Source organism: Carassius auratus, chromosome 9 (genome assembly GCF_003368295.1).
Source record: "Carassius auratus strain Wakin chromosome 9, ASM336829v1, whole genome shotgun sequence".
NCBI classification, from domain to species: Eukaryota; Metazoa; Chordata; class Actinopteri; order Cypriniformes; family Cyprinidae; genus Carassius; species Carassius auratus.
In genome coordinates this window covers 14,150,929-14,172,581 of record NC_039251.1, presented here as the reverse complement: position 1 = coordinate 14,172,581, position 21,653 = coordinate 14,150,929, and the positions used below count along the sequence as shown (strand labels likewise).

The following is a 21,653-nucleotide window of genomic DNA, read 5'->3' as shown; positions in this document are numbered from 1 at the left end:
ACACCGTAGTGAAATCCTGAAACACTAATGTGACTTTTGCATGCAGTAGGCTATTTCAACACAAAAATCTGTGTCTTATTCACTGACACAATTAAGGCTGAGCTTAAATTTTTTTAAACACAAAGTGTTTGTGATCATTTTCTATTGATTATGGCTTTGATTTAGTTGTCAAATGATGATCCAGTGATGGAGGAGTGTTAAACCTGACCATATATTTAAAGTTGTAGTGAAACCAAGCACACTTTCTGTGTTTTAAAAAGCCAAAACGGGTACCTGGATTGCAGTCCCTGAAAAAAAAAGTATGTCAGGTCACGGTAGTCTGCTGCATCCTTCATAACCCAGTACTAAGAACAGCCCACAAGAACACATGTAACACATGGGGTGCTATAGTGATGTACACATCTGGGAAAGTATGAAAGACTGAGAGCCAATCAGAGTTGATCCATGAACTATCACTATTGTGTCATTTAAAAATTGTGACTCTAAACCTTAGGTTGCACCTGAAGATCTGAACCTGTATTAAGTGCTAAAAGTGTAAATAAACATTAACTTAGCTAACTGCCTTAGTAAAACAAGCAGAGAGGAAAGCATACTGCATCATGCTGGAGATATCAAAAAGCTCTTTGCAATCCTTGCAAAAAAAAAAACAACAAAAGAAAACAATAATGTAAAATAATACATGGTATAATGAGATTATATCATTTCAAGCCTCTATTTTATGGGTAGAAAGAAGAAAAACTCTCTTTCAGAGGAAACTCTCTTTCAGAGGAAACACTCTTTCGTCACTCCAACATTATCCTGAAATCCATGAATGTCTGGTTCTTCTATCCATGCTCTTGGTCTTGGAGTTGGTAGGAATCATTTAATTTAGAGCCGTCACACACTATAAAGTCTGAAACACGTGTCGCAAATTGTAACGCTTACATAAATGTGTGATTCCGCACAATGTTGCATTCTGAAATGTAACACAGGTTTTGCATGACACGCATGTGCTGCATTCTCACAACAAGGGGCAAGACACCACAGCAGGCATTATCGTAAATGTTTTCTGCAGTAATTTTTTTTTTTTTTCTCTTTTTTAGGTCAACCACTGTCATGCCACAGCAACATTTTGGGCATTTTTTCAAACATTCACATCTGCGTTTGAGTGCCTGGCCTAAGAATGAAAGCAAATTGCCAAATACATGTGGTGTGGGGGGAGGGTCACTCCAAAATCAATGCTGTCTGTATCACAGGAGAAGTGGCGTATGGTTAGGAGTCACTATCAAGCTTCTCGCGGTTGATTCGCATTGATGACTACATAAGGAAACCCAGACGGGTTGCTGAGAAGGAGGAAAGTCTGTAAGCAGTTCTGACAGATGAAAAGATCTGGCTGGTGCAGAGGAGTTGTTTGATTTCAACAGGGTGCAGCAACCATTTCAACAAAAAGGGAAAATAAGGTGTCTCACACACCTAAATCATACAACCTACGGATATTTTTCTGTTAGTGTAGCACAGCTATTGTATAGGTCTACGCTGTGCCGATTTAGGGGTTTTCCAGCATGTTAGAATGCTGGTGGGGGGGGGGGGTGTCAATCTTACACATGACTGTTTATATCACCACTACTAGCTCAACTTTGCTCAATTATAGCAGAATATAAAAGGTACTATTTTCAAGAAGGTTATGTAAGTGCAAGCTCCATGCTACCGAATTACTCCATTATCATGTGGCCTGAATAGACACAAGCCTGATGTAACAAATATACAGGACCTATTCAGTCAATGTGATTACCACAAATTACATTTCAAAAGGAAATTATGTACCAAGCCATTAAGCATGATGACATGGCCCCAAAAAAAAAAAAAAAAAAAACACAAAAATAAATCTCATGCTTGAGGCATCTGGTAGGCTCTGGTCAGGTTTATGAAACTGTACAGGCAGTTTGGCATTTGTGTAGAGAGATCAGCCTCTCATACGCTTACTGCATATTACTGAACATGCTATTTCAAAATGTTCTTACTTGACACGTGAAATTAATGGGTTAGTATTTCCATTTTTGAAAACAGATTATTTAAAAATTTATTTTCAGGATATGGGTAAATTTCTGAAATTATGAAACAGCTCCCTTTCAACCTCACAGGAACTTGAACTGGAAAAAAGGTGATTTACTGAATTGCAATTCATAGAAATTCAACACAAAAAAAGAATAATCATTGGTCTAACACAAGATTTGCAACAACACGTAAATAACATGTTACAAATCAAATTCTGCCTATTTGTTGTTCCCTGATACATAGAGAAAAATAATTCTCTAAATAGCTGTTTTTTTTTTTTTGTTGTTTGTTTTTTTTTTTGTTTTTTTTGTTATATAGCATAACTCTGTCCACCCCATTTTTTTAATAACTTTAAACCAATAAATATTGGGATACTTAAATTACAGCATTATAAAGTAGGAATGCACAGACATTGAAATTCTGACTGATTAATTATTTTCAAGTTGTTACTGATGTTACAAATGGTAAGTTATTTTGTGTAAATTAGTATAATTTTTTTGTGAAACAGTAAAACCTAAAATCAGTTATTTTAAATTTTACAATTGAAATAAGGCATAACAATATTGGGGGCCCTATTTTAACGATCTGAAACGCAAGTGTCAAAGCGCAAAGCGCAAGTAACTTTGTGGGCGGGTCTCGGCGCTGTTGCTATTTTCCCGGCGGGATAAATGGCTCTTGCGCCCGGCGCAAATCTAAAGTGGGTTGGTCTGAAGTAGCTTCATTATTCATAGGTGTGGTTTGGGCGTAACGTGAAATAAACCAATCAGAGCGTCATCCAACATTCCCTTTAAAAGCAGGTGCGCAAGTTCCACTATGGATTGCTATTATTATGGCGTATTTACCAGGCGCACGCCAGGAGCGTTTCACAGCCGAGGAGACTGATGTTCTTGTAAGAGCAGTGAAAGACAGAGAAGTTGTGTTGTATGGGGATGGGAGAAACCCACCCAAAATAGCGTCGGTTAAACAGGCGTATTTTTTCACATTTTCGTGTCACACCACAATGATTTCCGTCATCTCATGTGTTAATATTTTTTTAGTGTAACAATTTATGATTTGTAAAAATAACTGTTGCATCTGTGTATATTACATGAGCAAAGTGTATGCGCGTTGTGCACGCTATAGGCCTATACATTATGGTCAAGCATGCGCCCTTAAAATAGCATAATGAACAACGCGCAACGCGCCACTGACTTTAGACTAGGTTTTTTCTGGTCAGTGGCGCAATTGTTTAATGGAACAGCAAAATAGCACCAGGGATTGTTTGCGCCGGAACACGCCTCCTTTTTTGCGCTGAACCGCCCAGGTAGCGCAAGTTCATTCACTAGTTTAGCGACGTGCTTCTGTGGAGGGAAAAGCGCGCTTTGCGCGGGTGCAAAATAGGAATTACACATGCGTCGGTGTACAAAGTCAATTGCGCTGGGTGCAAGATAGGGCCCTGGATGTTGTTATTAGTGTTTTTAAAGATTTACATTAATGCATGTTACATGACAGGAAAGATGATCTAAATAGAAAAATAGATGAAATAGGGATACAGAATGAAATATCAAAAAAATTTTTTTTTTTTACATTGGCCAGCAACTAATATGGTGCCATTATAGTGTGCATCCTTAAAATGTTGTGTTTTCATGATCCATACAGTTTCATAAAAAGAATGAAACAAATGATATATTACACTCTAATATATAAAATACATAATATCATCTAATATTTCTGGAAATACCCCATTTGATAAAATGTTTACCAGGTAATTTATACTGAAAATGAAATTCTATTTAAATTTTTCTTTCAATTATAATTACAGTTCGCCATTTCATGTGCTTCCTCAATTCAAATTGTATGGAAATAGGATTTAAAAGGCTTTCTCAATTCAGTTCTGAATGGCTCATCTCATGACAAAAACATCTCTCTATCATAAAGTGTGATCGGAGTTAGAAAGCCTATCGCTTTATGTGAATCCATGTCCTGGAGCATGAAGAAGCTTGGTGTGCTCAAAAATCAGAGCACTGTATCAGATAATGACTGGAGCTCCTGCTCAGTCATGTGACCTGGACTCTAGAGCTGAAATAGTGCTGAGATGTGTCCTGGGTAAAACAGAGACAGGACAACTGCATAATTCCCTATCAAACTACAGTAGGCCAGGACATGGAAGACTGCAGAAACACTAGAACTGGGAACCTGGGACCCTCTAAATTGCAGTATGATTTATTGAAGCACTCTCAAACATGCTGTTACAAGCCATGTGAGAACGATCCACTTTAATCAGTGGGGATCATTTCTGACAACATAAAAAAAGAAGGTTGAGCACACCTTTCTTACAGTTGCGATTTATGGTTCTACTGTGTGTGCATGCAATGACGATGATTTATTCCTGCTGCATGTGATATGAGTGCATCACAGAACCTCAGCAGTCAGAATAAAGGCAAAACTTTCACAGATCATTTATCCTTGAAATGATATTGTTAAATATGACTCCAGAGCAACACTGAGTCCTGCTGAAATAAATTTGATAGCTTAATAGTTAAAGGGGAAATATTACAACTGTTAAGTAACAGCAAATTGAATGCATTCAATAAAAGTACAGCCGAGATTTATGTCTTCTGGAAACCTTGGAACGAAAGCATAAACATGAATACAATCTAAATTACAGCCTAAATGTAAAATAAATACTGTAATAAATTAATGTTTTAACACCTTTTACCTCGAGAGCTATTTGTAATGCATTTGCAAAATTTATTATGCTATAAAGTAATAATAAAAAACTAAACTGTTAGATTATGTTCTCGGTCTTAATGAATTCAGTGGTAATTCGTGTTAAGAAAACATTATTATTTTTGTGCTAAAATATTATTAAATCAGAAGATCTCTTATAAACTATGAGAGAGAGGTATTTGAAACCTTGTGGAAGTAAGAAGTTATAATCGCACATGTTGCATTTATGATATATAGACAATAGCATATGTACTAATCAAGACTGTTGTTCAACCCTTGAGCATTGATGGATGCAAGTACAGAGAGCACTTGCTTTGTCCTCTGAGGGTATCAAGGCTAATGCCACCTTTCAGGGCAGCCGGCCAAGAGCAATCAAACTCTGCCTGCTTTGCTGTGCCATGTGACGCTGCAGCATGGAGCCACAGGAGCAACTTGATGGCAGCTTTATGTAAATGTCCACTGCATCTAATGTGTAGCAGAGGGGCCATGGTCCATCCTTGTTTTAATTGGACTGCTCTATATGTAAAGTTTATTCCATTAATGGGGCCAGAGAGAAACATGAGACAGGCCATGAATATTATCGGCAAATACAGCTTTGAGTGGAAGAAGCACTTTCGGAGACTTAGAACAACTCTTAACCCTGCAGCATCCTGCAAATGCAGCAATCAGTTACATCAGACAACTGTGGGCAATTTTAGCAAAATAGCTCAAAAAGTAGGACTTTTAGTCATACAACAACCACCACTAAAGTTTCAATACATTGACACAATGGAATTGAAACTGCTTTTGTCGTTGCGACAAAAAAAGACCCTGCATAATAATATTTTCAGCTCTTTTCTAATTAGTATGTTTCGCAATATAGCGGATTTCAAATATTACTTCAACAGCAACAATGTTTTCTGCACGAACATGAGAAGTGCATGAAGCAAATATACTTCTGCAATATTCAGATATTACACCATCCAGCAAGATCTTTTTACCCCTTAGTGCAAAGTGCACAAGAAAGACGTCCACTAACAAAGAGGTGATGCTGACAAGGCTATGAATAAAAGAAAAAGAAACATTTGAAATAGCAGAACCCACTAGTTTACTAAAAGAAAAACAATGCTGACATGGCTATGAACAGCAGAAAAAGAAACAGTTTAAGGAGCCAGTAGTTTGTGGAAGTGATGAATAGTGAGAAAAGGATTCATTATGCCACTATGAGATGAAACCCTGCTGTGCTTCACCAATTATGACATACTCACTGTCTGCAATGTTTCCTGGGTGATTCTTCATTTAGAGGCAACTGACTACTTGAAATCTTGAAAAATTTATCTTCTTCATCACATTATAAGATCATGACCTTCAAGTGGATGTCAGTTTAATGTGTGGTGGTGTGGATTTGACCACATGGTGTGTGATAATAATGTGAGTTTTCCATTTTGAAAAAAAAAAAAAAAAAAAACATTTGGGCATTGGACTTGCTAACACAAGAAGTAAGCTAGCAGCCAGTTAACTGTTAAACTTAACAAAATTTCAATTGCTCAAAAAGAGTTGCACAAATAGCTAGTTCTGGAAAATTGTTCCTCAGATTATTAAAATCTTTTTTAAACTAAAAATTGTAAGAAATGTTCACTGAATTTTTAATCTGTGGCATTTCAACAAAAAAAACACCTTTTAGAACTTAAAAAATAAAATAATAATAAATAAATAGTTTATACACAATACACAGAAGACAAACTGATTTGAGTTACAGTCACACTATACTGAAAAGGCAGTTGAGGTTAGAAGCATTGTTGGCAAGTTGTTATATTGTTTGTTGGTAATAAGTATGGCACCACGACTGCAGTATCCAACTGTTGCATATTGTCCAGTCACATCGCTAGCTGACACGTTGCATTGCTGTGCATTTGCATAAAGTTGAACTCTGCTCAAATCTGGTGCATTGCCAGTGGTCACATATGTCGACTCAAATCGCAAACTGTCATTGAAAATGAATGACTTCTGGACACTTTGTTGCTGTAAATCACTGTCAGTGTTAATACACCGAACAGGCCATTTGACAGCATCCATACCACTAAAGCCCTCTAGTTACTCCTCATTGACGTCCCCTTAAACCTAGCCAAGAGTTCCTGATTAACGCAACAGGCAAGAGGTAGTTAGATAGTTAGTCTGTTGAGAGGGAAGCACAAAGGAAATAATTAGGAAGCTAAAATACAAGTACTCACATACATAAAATACTACACCGCACTTCAGAGATTCACTGTAGCAGATTGCAGTGAAATATTTATTTTATGATATTTAGGAGCAGGTGATAACAGGTCAGGGTGTCATGTTAAGAGAAAAAGCAGAGGCCTTGGCAGATAATTCAGCACAAGCTAAGTTTTGTAAACGGGATTGTAATTTTTAAAGTGCACTAATGGCAGCACTGCAGAGCATCTAAACATTCAAGGGCACCTTTACCTGCACTGGACATCACTGTATGAAGAGGATTGTTATATTGATGAGGGTCAGATTGGCAGCCAAAGTAAAAGAGTATTGATTACAGCAGAAGTCTAGATTTGATTTTGCTCATAATTTAGTAGAATGTACAGAAAAGCATAAAGTGCTCTAGCCAGTATTTGTAGGATGTGACTCAAGATTGTAGCTGATATGGAAATAGTAACTCAAGGTATTAACACATTTATTAGCTGTTTAAACTACACACAGTCAAAATTCTAAATGCTTAGACAGAGTTACGACAATAAGCTCAGTGGTTGAAACGAGGTAAGTGAACTATCAAGGTAATCATATTCATACTGTGTTGTGTCCGCTTGCATGTAAATCTGAGTCCAAACTAGCCATGAAGGCAACGAGCAAGAGTACAGTTACCTGGTTTCTACTTCTGCAGCACTGAGCTGTACAGCCCAACTCACAGTTAAATCTTATTGGTTCAAAAACTCACTCCATGTACAGTTTATTATACATGAAATGGTCTCTACTTTCACTTTAAGTATGTATACACAAATGACTTTACCCGAAAACTTGTTGCATAACACTTAATTAATAAACGGTGGTAGGCATTATTAATTACTACAAATCATACACTATTGTTCAAGCATTTGGGGTCAGTCTTCTTTTTTTTTTCTTTTTTTTTATAATAGTTTTATTCAGCAGGAATGCATTAAACTGATCAAAAGTGACAGTAAAAACATCTATGATGTTACAATGGAAATGGCAATTTTATTTTCATAGCACTATTTACTACATACAACCAGAGTTGAACAATGTGCTTTACAACTGAATAACTAAAAACTGCAATAACACAATGAAAAATAAAAACAGTAAAATGAAGAACAAGGAGAGAGAAAGAAAATAAAACATCCAGCAAAAATATGAAAAGGATGAAGAGTGCTTCAACCAGAATTAAAAGCCTTAATCAACAGATGGTTTTTCATTTAGACTTAAAAATAGCCACAGATGAAGCCATTCTAATAAAAATGGACAGATCATTCAAGAGTCTTGGTGCAATTGTAGCAAAAGCGCGATCACCCCTGCACTTTGTCTTGGGGATAAACAGGTCTCTGGTTAGAGGACCGGAGAAATCTGATTACATTGTGCTTAATCAGTAAATCAGAGGCTATATAATGGAGCCATACCGTTTAGGGACTTACAGTATAGACAATAAGTAAAATTTTAAAATCTACTCTGGAATGCACAGGCAGCCAGTCTTAAAACCGGAGTATATGTTTCCGTTTATGAATCCTGGTCAAGAGTCTAGCTGCCGCATTCCGAACCAATTTGGGATAAAGCTGTTTGACTAATCCCAGCATACAGTGAGATACAGTAATTTAATCTGGAAGTAATAAAAGCATGAGTCACTTTCTTAAAGTTTTTAAAAGAAAGAAAAAGGATGATTGTACCACAGAGTTTATCTGCCTATCAAACTTCAGATGTTCATCAAAAACCACATAAAAAAATGTTTCATACTGCTTAAAACAAGATGATAACCCTCCAAGGTTTGGATTGGGAACAGTCAAGGAATCTGAGGGTTTAAAAACAATTATTTCTATTTTTTCCTCACTGAAATAAATGTGTTTTTTTTTGGCAAAAACCATGCCTTTACAGCTGCCAAACAGGCCCGAAGAGCATCCATTCCATCTGAATTCCTTTTTATAGGATTAACTTGTGTATCTTCAGGATAACAATGGAATGATAGCCCATATTTTCTAAAAAAGAAACCAAGTGGAAGCATATATAAAGAAAAAAGGATGGGAGCCAAAATATATCCTTGGGGAACCCCACAGGTTAATGCAGCATCACTAGAAGTACAATCTCCTATCTTAACTGAAAAAGTTATATAGGTAAGATAAGATTTAAACCACTCAAATGCTTGCCTGTAATGCCAGCACAGCGTTCCAGTTGATTAATAAGGACAGCATGATCAACATTATCAAATAAGGCAGTAAGATCTAAAAGCACAAGAACAGCGTAGTTGCCTGAGTCAAATGTTAATAGTATATCATTAAAAACCTCCAACAATGCGGTCTCAGTAGAGTGATATTTTCTGAAACCAGACTGAAAAACCTCAAACATCAGCTAGAGAAGTTTGCAATTGTTCAAGAACAGTTTTTTGCTGAATTTTTGTAATGAACGACCAATTGGAAATGGGCATAAAATCTGCTAAAACAATAGGATCCATGCCCTGTTTTTAAGCAGAGGACGAACACTTGCATGTTCTAGCAGCTCAGGAATAGTACCAGTTTCTAAGCAGCAATTTATCAAGAGTCAAAAGATATGGACTCACAACGTCCAGAACTTGTTTAAGAAAATATGGAGGAATCACATAATTTGAGATGGTTTAAGATGACCCACTAATTCTATAAAATTGTTTTCAGTAATAGGAGTAAAATTACTTAAAACAGCAGTGCAACTAGGGGGAGTCAAAGGGTCAGACAGAACAGGATTTATCCCCATTTTTAAATCATGTATCTTATTAAAAAAAAAACCTTTAGAAAATCATCACATGATAGCAAAGACACTTCTGAAGAAGAGCAAATGAAGGGATTGAAAGTGGAATTAATAATGATAAAATGAGTTTTTGACTTATGACAGTTCCTTATTTATAATTTCAGTGAAATACCTTGATTTCGCCGTTTTTACATTTGTCTGGTATTGAGATAATGAGTCTCTTAGCATTTGCAATGAGACCTGGAGTCTGTCCTTTTTCCATTTTCGATCAAATCTAATACAGATTTGCCTAAGAGAGCGAGCAGTATCATCTAACCATGGCTCAGATTCAAAATATCTCTATTTAAAATGTATTATGTTTAAAAAAAAAAAGTAGTTTCCACAAAGCTATTATGCAGCACAACTTTTTTCAACACTGACATGAATTAGTAATGTTTCTTGTGCAACAAATCAGCATATTAGAATGATTTCTAATGTGACACTGAAGACTTCAGCTTCCATCACATCACACTCAAATTAAAGGCCGGGCCCAAGTATATCTATGAAACAAGCAATTATAGAAACATGGGCATGGACTATTGAGACTAATCAGACTATTGTAGCAATACCTAAGCAACCATCATCTACTCTACTCTGCAGTAGTAACCACACAGCGACACACTTAAAATCACTCAGAGCATCTTAGCTACTACTTGGTCATGATCAGGCAATCACCCACAGCATCCTAACATCATAAAAGCGAATTATGCACATGTAAGAACCTCGAAAAAAAAAAATTCTCCCCATTATTCACGCTAAGGCCTATAAAGCACAAAAGAAGCTAAATGTACCTTTAAGCAAAATATTCAATCATTGTATATCTGACAAAGATGGTGTTTATAATGTTTAAAATTCCTGTGTTTCCACTATAAGCCACATTCTTTTATTTTAAATGGAGAATGAAACGGTCCTGACAAACATGAAATTTCCATTATGAGTTATTACTGCCGCTGTTTTGACCACAGTGGATTAGTAGGTAGCAGACTATTTGGGCTTTTAAGCAGAGTTTGAGGACGCTTTGATCAAAAGAACAAAAAAAAAACAAAAAAAAACGAAGGATGGCTTACAGCAAGACTGGACCGCTATCTCAGATTATACTGATAGTCAGTGAGAGTCCACAATAGAGACATAATACACCCATCCTACAATAAACAGAGAAATAAACTAGAGGAACAGCCAGATAAATGGACTAATGCATCATACAGTTTAATTCAGCAACTGGATGTCACATTAATTCCACACACACACACAAAGTTTTTGGTGCAATTTTGCTGCAATTTGGTCATGCATAATCTAAAGACAACTCTAACAGTCTTGATTCTTGGATTGACATAAGGGTGAATCATGAAAAATAATAATAATAATAATAATAATAATAATAATAATTTTTATTTTCTGGGTTAACTATGCCTTTAAAAGTCTCAGTAGTTGGTACAGGCTGAACTGAATGTGTGTATGTTTCTTTGACCCTACAAGTTGTGATGCAGAAACATGCAGGAAGAAATTTTTTAAGTTTGTGTTTGTGTGTGTGTGTGTGTGTGTAAAAGCTCTTTCATTTAATATTTTTTCGAGGAATGATCTAACAGCATTATGACAAACTATTCTATAAATAAATGTCATCTGAGAACAGATTGTCTAGTCAAAGTGAATCCTATGAGTCTTCTACACTTATAAAATAACCAAAAACTAAGCTGCAGCCATGACAGGCATTCATGAATGAAAGGTTATATGCAGCCCTTCACTTGCATCCCTGCTTACAAGTTCTGTAACACCACGCGCAGATTCCAGCAGGTTGAGAACCAACCTGTGTTTGCCCCAGTCCTACAGCATCAGCAAACACAAACCTTCATTGCAATCCAAATTTCCAAGTGCAAGACTTTGTCCCTGCCAGGAAAACATTAGCCAACACAAGGCTATCAGAAAGTGCCATCTGCTGGAACAGAAGCCGGCCATTGAAACCACTTTTTTTAAACTCTGGAAAAACATTGCCTGTGACTTCTCCCCCAAAAAAAGAAGCAAGATCATCAAGGGAACATTTCATATAAGAAGGTGCTAAGTGATATGACTGAGATGTTGAATACAACAGAACTAAACTACAGTGACTACACTTCATGCGGCCCCTGCTGCATGTTGTGATTCTAAAAATACAGTCTGTGTGCAGTAGACTATAACCAGCAGGCCCCGGCTGCACTCTGCTCTCTTCATTAATGTAATGCAGCTAAGACCGTAATAGCCATGGTAAACTAATCAAAAACCTCATGCTTTGCTACTTCTAATCACTGACAGAGTAAAGAAAATTATGGTTTCATTTCATATTTAACACGTCACCCTGGACATTACTGCTAGAGAAAGACAATCACTGCTAGCTGTGATTGAACTTTGATCCTAAACTGTATTTTACAGTAACAGCTTTCATTTGAACAGAGATTTGCCTGATAAATTTGCTCTTTACCTATCTGTGTTACCAATAAAATTTCTGCAGGATTTAATCAAATCAATTAATGTGTGATATTTTGCACATTGTTAGGTATTTTCTATCAATAAGACAAAAAAATTCCAAAACGTTATTATGTGTTATCGCTGCACATTGATGCTTTTGGAATATACAATGATGTGCTATAGTATTATAATAAAAGCAAACACAGTGTCAAGAATGACAGAGCAATGGAAAAATGTGTCATGTCAGCATGGGAAAACTGCTATGATCTACTACGCTGCAGTGTCAACATCTAGGAAAGAAGGTGTCAACATCAACTTAGGACTCCCACCCGTCCCCTCACGCTCTGCACAGTTTTCCTTTGTGTCCGTATTTCTCAACAGCTTTGTTCAATTAAAACTGCGCAAGTGTGCCCTGCAGACCGCCTTGTTGTGATTTGTTTTTGGGGAATGTGTGTCGAAACAAACTGAACTGTATCCATCTTGCTGAGAAACAACAGGGTAGCTGTATGTATGTTTTGACTGGAATAAACTGCAAGCTAATGATCTCCTATAATGAGGAGAAAGAGACAAATGACATGAGGTCTTTGCACAGCACATAATCACGTTAGAATAAATGCTGCACACGAAAGCCAGAGAGCAGCATCACTTTAAGTGATGCAGGACTGAGAAGGATGCTGCAGCATCCCTGAAATGAACCAAAAAGCATGTTTCACACACATATGGCCCGAGTAAGACTGTTCGACCTGTCTTAACACTACATACCTGTGGGATTTAGTTGAAAAATAAAAGTTGGGTGTTAAAGCCTTCGGCTGTAATATCTATGATTGCTCTCACCACTAGTGCTCAAGTTATCCTCAGCTTGCCTGCATTCACTGACTTGCTGCACAAATTTGACTGCAGATCAGCACACATAGAGGGGAAGAAGACGCAATGGCTCTTACCACTTGGGTTCTTGTTCTTCTTAAGACTCTTGCCACAAAGACACTGCAGCATATGCGTTCCTTTGCTGAAAATGTTCCAAAGAAACCACATTGATTTGGGCGAGGAGCGATCCAACAGCTTAGACACCCTGATAAAGAACAGATCCCTGCAGTTGCATAATAATAAGAACACAATGGGATGCTCAGTTTTCCAGTAGTGTCATAGAAAAATATGTATTACTATCCTAGCGTCTTCATGCAAGAGGTAAAATATTCTCTTTAGACCTGGCAAAACAAAGGTATTCTTCTTAGTAATAAAGGTTGGTCGGTCATAAAAATAGATAGGCTACTCTATAAATTGCATGTGCTGCAGAGGGGGAACGTGCAGCCCGTTATAAACTAACGTGAAAGACACGGCGGATCTTTGCGTTCTCTGTTAGTTCATCACTCAAATGAAGGGTGGATGGATGTGCACGGCATCAGAAGCCTGAAGGGGATGCATCCCATTTAAAAGCAGCGATACCTCCGAGCAAAGCGCACATTTCCAGCATCAGCTCAGTGTCTCTCAGGGAAGTCTTCCTAAAACCTGCTGCTGTTGCTGTTGCTGCTTCTGCTGTTGCTGTTGCTGCTGGTCAGTAATATCCATGAGCTTTCATCAATGTGAAAGCACTGCACTGATGCTGATGCTGAGGATGGGGTTGGAGTGCGGCTTGATGTTTCACCTGTGCATTACTGATCCCGTTGCCTCCCGAAAAGTATCTCTCACGTATTCCTCTTTGCCTTGGATCTGTGTTGGATATAGACGAGAAGGAGGAGGGGCTGAATTGAAAGATTGCCTTTCCATTACGTAAAACACGTGGTTTGGGTTCTGGCATATCACTGACGCTTTCGGCATTTCGGAATAGAGTAGCGTTGGGAAATCCGGTGCATTTTAGCAAATCGGTTCGTTCGAACGGCTCGTTTCGGTGTAGCGGTTCGTTTGAATCATCGCTCAAAAAGTCTTTCGCATTTTACGCTTCATTCTGCTGCACTTGTAGCAGTTAATATTTGCCTATTACCACTATGTTCTCGATTACTTTATATAAATTAAGTTGTAGTGGTAAGTGAATTTTAATATTTAAAAAAAAAATGTGTAGCCTAACAGTATGATTCCACCATCATTTAAAACCTGTATGTTTGTTACGCCATATAAATTTTCTTCGTGAAAAACTGATTAACAAATCGAAAAAAAAAAAAAAATCAGACCTTAGTGTTTCATTCTCAAAAGGATTTACAAATGTTTCGTGAATGGAATCGGTTCCTTTGAACCAGACCTGTTCGTTTGAGCCACTGCTCAAAAGTAGCCTATTTTACATTTTACGTTTTATTCGTTTGCAGGCATAAACCGCTATTGTGTTTTCGATGAAGTACTTTTTTGTAGAATTTAGAAATGTTCTAGGAGGAAAACAGTTCAAGGTGTGGGTATGACGTAGTTTATTGCAGCATCTGGCCGCAAAATTGGTCTAACTATTTATTATTATTATTTAATTTTTTTAAGTTCTACAACGTGGTTTTCGTTGAAATGCCACAGATTAAAAATTCATTGAACATTTCTTACAATTTTTAGTTTAAAAAAGATTTTTATAATCTGAGGAACCATTTTCCAGAACTAGCTATTTGTGCAACTCTTTTTGAGCAATTGAAATTTTTCATGGATGTTTGAGCAATTGAAATTTTTCATGGATGTTTGAATGCTTCTTATGGAACCATTGATTACAATAAAGAACATGTTTGCATGCACCAAAAATCTATTCCAATCTAGCCAACTATTAATAATTTAACATAAACCTTCTATTGGTGATAAATATAGGCATTGCAGCAACACAATGTTCCATTTTATAAAATGTGCCTATTTACCAACAAAATAACATTATAAGGAAAATATTTTTGCACAAAATAAAAATTTGTATTCTAAAGGCATTAAAACCATTTAACAAGATTCATAACCTGCTTAAATAACAGGTTCCTTGTCAATATGATAATGCTGTCTTTCACATAATGGTTTTCCTAGAACAAAACAAAAGAGCAGCGTTCAATTAACAGGATGCTCCACACTTTGATTTACTACATTAATCTACTTTAACGACCTACTTTTGTTCAGCTCGTGACTTGCCACTCTTCTGTGATGTCTAGGTCTACAGGGAAGTGGGCCCCTTTGAGGCGCAGTGTTTCTTGACTAAATTCCCCACAGAAAGTCTGACACAACCCAATCATTCCCACTACAAGACGATCACAAAACCCAAACCTATGAGTCACCGAAGCAAGGGCCATTTCCCTGATTAAAGCAACAACACATTGCTGTAAATCTTTAAAAGGTGAGCAGAGTGTATCAGATTTAAACACCATAGTGCTCTGTCACTGTTTGAACCATGCATGTCATCTTTGTGACAAGGAGTTTGGTAACAGCACTTTATAAAGACAATATTTTGCCCTGATTTTGCAGATACGTGTCTGCAGAGACTTGAAGGGGTAATGCAGTACTGAGGTTTTCTTCGCTGCTCTTACTGCCAGACCTCGTATTGATCTGTTTCATGTAATGTAAAACATCATTGCACCCAAGGGAAGATCCTCTGACAATTTTGTCAGGCTTCATTATTATACGTCTTTTTGATTATGCAGTAAATTTCCAGGCTGGAAGATTAAGATGAGTTGTTATCAGTGCATTTTACCTTTGCATCAATAATTAAAAAATGAAAAATAAAAATCGATTAAACTTAGCTTAAAGACTTGCAACATGCAAAAGAGTAAAAATGATTTACTACTCTGTAATACTTTATTCTGATTGGTTAATCTGGGCATATTGTGGCTCACTCTGCATAGGGCTCTTGTTTTACTCATATAATTAAACAATTTCAACTTAAATTAATGAAGCCATCTTTTTATTTATATGCTAAGTAGCCATGTATTAAAAGGGATGATATACAGTCAGCTGTTCATTATCATAAAGAAATTCCTTTAAGATCCTAATCACATCGTACATTTTATGATAATGACCATTTGACTGCATTTTATCCCTTACATAATTCATAACCCCATCATTATGAGTTATGTAAGGGATATAATTTTTATACTTTTTTATTTTATTTTTTAACTCCCACAGCTTATATCAAAACTTTCCCCTTCAATGGAAAAGGCTCATGGGCAGCAAATGAAGCTTTAATATGAATTTTATTTGATGAGCACAGTGTCTGAACATCCTCTCAGCCTGTTCATTTGTGCACAACCCTCCAGTCTGTCCTTTCCACGTTTACTAATGACTAGCCACTGGATGACACCACAGTTCAATTCTCTTCAATGAATGTTGCGTATGTCGGGACCCTAGGCGACCGCACATATCGGGCCTGACCTTCCCTGCAAAAGAAACGTGACTGTGCATGTAAAAGCATTTTCCTACAAATAATGAAAAAGCTGACCCAGCCATCTCTGACAATAAAAAAAAAGTTTGTTGACCATGTTTACAAAATCACCTTTGCTACTAGGTGAAAATTCGATTTTAAGAGTATTTTGTTCATTTTCATAAAGGCAAATAAAGTGCAAGTGCCCCCACAGTATGACTAACAGGGCAAGAGTACTGAACCTGCCAAATCCCACACACATATGAAACAGCACCTCTTCAACAGTCACTTAGAGATGTTTTATCAGAATGACACATGGCATCAGTGCTGGCATAAGCCTGCTTTTACAGTCTTTGGTTTTGATTCTACATTCATTCCAATTTATGTCACTCATGCATGTTAAAAGTCTCTATCTGGACCAGTTCTTCAGATAATGTTTCATGTAGTGAATGAAGAATTGTAACTTAATGAAATCTAACAAGCATTTTACTATCTGATCCACAAACAGTCTAACACAAAACCTTGATTGAATTTGTCACCCATTCAAATGCTAATTCCTGTTCATTTGGCACTCCGTTTGGCCTACATCACCTCGAAATCAAGGCTGCGTAGCATGAGAGATGAAATATTGTGGGATTATAGAAATATGTGACTTATCCAAAAGTAGCCAAGAGTGAGAGCGTAATGCAAGTGAAACATAAAACGTAAAAAAAAAAAAACTGTCGTTGGTAGAGCCTGAGGCAAGTTAGACCTTTTACTGTCAGAGCTGCTTTAAAAGCAGAGTAGTGATTGAGCCGCAATGGATATGGTGGCCATATTTGTCCATCGTCCTCACCGTCCCTGCGCTGCTGATGCACTTTTTCCCTTTCCATCAGATGACTTGACATATGCAGTTCTTTGACTATGCCCATGGATATTTCCCCACAGCAGTACTTTAATGATGCTGTTCTAAATAAGAACTGTTCATGCTCCATGATAATCATCTCTCAGGGAGTGTCCTAACCAGCTCAAACATGTTCCATCACTCAACGTGGAAACCATTCCATATGGACTGCTGAGGTTCGCCGTGTGTACACAGTATTTACTGTGATGCATAGATATAAAAATCTGCAAGTAAAATCAGTAACATATTGTTCAGATAAATAAATCTGAATTCAAAAAGACAATCTCTGCTATCAAACACACACGATCATTTGATGTCTCTGTATGCAACATGTAATATCCTTATATTATTTTAACCTAAAATAAAATGTAAAATACTAAATTCTTATTTAATCAGCATAGTTTCAACATATTCATTATTTTTTTTAATAATATTAAACATGCATTATTTATAACTTTTTTTTCAATTAATAATGTCCATAGCAAACAATTGCCCATTAGTTGTTTTGCATATCGCTTTTTCAATTTCTACACAAATTTGTCATACATGCAGTGACATTTCACTTCACTCTAAATTTTTTCACGATAAATGAAAATCCATAACTTATAACTTATCCATAAATAAATAAAATGTGTACCTATTTGGTTGCTAGTGTACTGCTAAGTATTCTAAAAAATTTTTTTTTTGTTTTGTTTTTTTTAAAGGCCTCTCCTTTTATAAAAAGTCTTTATAATATTAAGGTCCCTATATGACTTTAACATTATATATATATATATATATATATATATATATATATATATATATATATAGTTTTTTTTTCTTTACTTTTTTCAAATTGCATATGGATGCTTGCTCTAGAGATTAAGATAATAAAGCAAAAAAAAAAATTAATAATAATAATAAAATAAAACATTTAGAAATTAAGTTATTATTCATGGTGTCCTCTGCTGCATTATTGATGTGCATATGTAAACAGCTGGCACAGGTGACAGTTTTCAGTTGCACTGTTAATAAGAGCACACTTCCTAAACATGTCTCCTCAGCAGCGAGAGATCCTGTCGAGGATGTCGAGGATGTGACCATCACTAGACGTTACCTCTCCTGGGACTTGTTGCCTTGATCACTTTCCATCACAGTGAGAGAAAAACACAGATCTCACAGGCTCCTGAAGGAGTACGTCTGGCCCTTAATTCTCAGTAGAGACCAGTGTGCTCCCCAGCAAAACAACAGGGAACAATGAGTATTTGTATCTGGCAACGTTGTCAGTTCAAATGTCTTGAGAGTGTGCCACGCTTCCAGCTTCCATGACATTTGTAGAAAACAGACGACAATACTAACACGAAATTAGGAATAAATATCTCTAACATTCATGTACTGTACATGTCTCTTCAGGGCTGGCACAATAGTGTAACAGTACAGGGCAATTTTCTGTTTCACAGTACTGAACAAACAACTACATTGGCCATCATTAAAGGCGTATGTTCCTGCAGCCGATGTTCGTTTGCTTCTTGAAGTTCGCAGAAGGCTAGGAATAGATCATACACCACGCTTGATAATTAGACACCAACAGGTCCAATTGCGCAAGAGGGAATTTTTGCACATGGGCATCATCTTTGGGGAAAGGAGCTTACCAAAGATGCTTTCAGCTAATGATGCCTGGCTTTGCCCGCTCCCTTCTGAGTTTCCCTGGAGCTAATTTACTGGAACTTCACCACCGTTGAGACTTTTTCAGGCTTTCGGTCCCTTTCACACAGATTCTCAAGACACTGATAAGGAAGGAAAGCAACTTATGTATGTCAAGCAGAAAGAAAAGATCATCAGAAAAGATGATTCATCCTGACTCATCTTACAACAGGCACAAATTATGAGTTTTTAATTATGGCAACTATAATACATTATTAATCATTAATATTACATTGGAACATAAAGATAATGACAGAATGAAGAGAAAGCTTGTTTTTTAAGTCTACCAGTTTAACAGTCTGATGCTAAAAAGCCCACACACCATCCCAGAGCAAATCCAATTCCTTAAATGTCATAGCTCTGGAGATTTAAAGAAGCTCTCAGTAATAAATCATTTAAGTATTAACTTAACATTGTTTCAGATTTTCTTCCTGAAATTCCCTATAAGAAACTAAAATAGACACAAATAAGTCAATTGCTGACATATAGTAAGAGTAGCGAGATAAATAATGTGGATCACATAGCTCAGATAATTTGGTACTGGAAACTGAAATCTCTGGCTTTTGATTGATGACTTCGATATCTTGGCAAATCTGAGCACAATTGAGATATTATTGACATCTTCTGAAGCATGAGATTGCTAAAGTCTATTTGTCAGGAGAACAGGCTGAGACTTTGCTGAGAAAATGCAAAGGTCTTTCAGTCTCACTGCTTTCTGAGAGAAGCAACTTAGAAATTGATGAGATTTATTTATTCTTTTTTTTTTCAATAGGGCATCCTCAAGAAAAGCTTGCTAATTTCACATAAAATAAAATAAAATAAAATAAAGCAGTGGGCAGCCATTTATGTTGCGGCACCCGGGGAGCAGTTTTATATATATATTCATCAAAACCTTGTTCAAACTTATTACATAGAAAAGGCTGTTTGTTACTGTCTGCTCAATCATACAAGGCAGCATCTTAGAGCATCACAAATATATCACCTTTGAAGTTAACTAAGCATATTTTGTAAGTAAGGGAAAGATCTTTTTTTATAGAACATAAACATTATTCAGACCATTTCTTTGAAGAAAGTCAATCATACTGATATGAAACAACATGAAATAAATGTCATAACAGAATTTCTGGTACTGAATCAACTCTTCCTTGTAAAAAAAAATTACAAACAGAATGAGCACTATCAGAATTCTGACAGTCTCCTGAGAGTTTCACCATCTTGTAATCCTGCTTGCAGCAGTCTGGACAGCGTCATTACTCACCTAAGCTACAAATTAGACACATAACATTTTATTGCCTGTGTTTAAGTCATGATGCCATAAACTCTGACCTCAGTAGAGAATGAGTGACTAATAATAAAGGAAGTTGTCATATTGTAAAAAAACAAAACCAACATGTAGTGAGGGAACTCTTTCAGACATACATTTTCACAACGTGTGACAGTTACAGTAGCCCTGTACTCTACATATTTATCAGATAACTAATGTCTGAACTGTGAATTTTATATCAAAACAAAAAGACTGTACTTATCAAGCACACACATAATAGGTCTATGAAACTCTACAGCACTAAAATCCATTTAAATCATTACTCATGCATCTAGACTCCTTTTCAAATGCAAGTTATATTGCGTTCTTCATGCCATCAAACCCTGTAAGTTAACCACTGTCAATATTATAACAGTTCATAAAACTGCACACATTTCTGAAGAAAAGGCCAAGAGATGACTCACTGCTATCTAAATCAAAAGTCAAGAGAATAATTTGCACTTCCTTAATCATTATATGAACATAATCACTGCTGCTTGAAGTGACAAATGGAGTACAGTTCATGTTTACATGAACCACACCGATACAACAGAAGCATCCAAGTAACTAAGCAACAGTTCTCAGGTGTCACAATATGCGTGTTGCGAGGAAACATAAAATACACAAAACTCTTTTAATTTCAATAATCTAAAGGGGTAAACAGAAGCACACAACACACAGGCACATGTACGCACACACACACACGTTTGTTTTTGTGAAAATTGGGGACATCCCATAGGCGTAATGGTTTTTATACTTTACAAACTGTATATTCTATCGCCCTTCACCTAAACCTAACCCTCACAGGAAACTTTGTGCATATTTACTTTCTCAAAAAAACTCATTCTGTATGGTTTATAAGCATTTTAAAAAATGGGGACATGGGTTATGTCTTCCTTAGTCACCCTCTCCTTGTAATACCGGTGTCATACCCATGTCATTATACAAAGTTGTGTCCTGATATGTCACAAAAACAACAGCACACACATATACACACACACACATACATAGATAAACAATCTCCGACAAACATGAACTCAAAAGACTGGGGTTTTAAACTCCTAGAAACAATTAACAAACCATGGAAGACAGAAACTGGGTCACAGGGGCAAAAACACACTTTAGCCCCTTTCACACTGCGATTCCGGAAAATACACGGGTAATGTGTTCCAGCAATTGGTCCCGGGTCGCTAGATTTTGCACTGCCAGTGATTACACGGAATATGTACATGCGTTCACACACAACCCGTAAAGGTCCCGTAAAGACATCAGTGTGTGACATGTAATGTACGAGATGAAAACGCTAGGCACGTTATCTTTTTTTTCTTAAGCTGGCG

At 36.6% G+C, this 21,653-nt stretch overlaps 1 protein-coding gene across 1 annotated transcript in view; it reads right to left on the bottom strand.

The window, feature by feature from the left end:
- The window catches only part of LOC113108453 (fibroblast growth factor 14), a 115,435-nt gene extending 102,169 nt beyond the window's left edge, over positions 1-13,266 (bottom strand). Inside the window, exon 1 of the mRNA XM_026271598.1 lies at positions 13,095-13,266. Within this exon, the coding sequence (XP_026127383.1) occupies positions 13,095-13,185 (91 nt within the window). The 5' untranslated portion in view covers positions 13,186-13,266. The remainder of the gene's footprint in view (positions 1-13,094) is intronic.
- Positions 13,267-21,653: the final 8,387 nt, after the last annotated feature.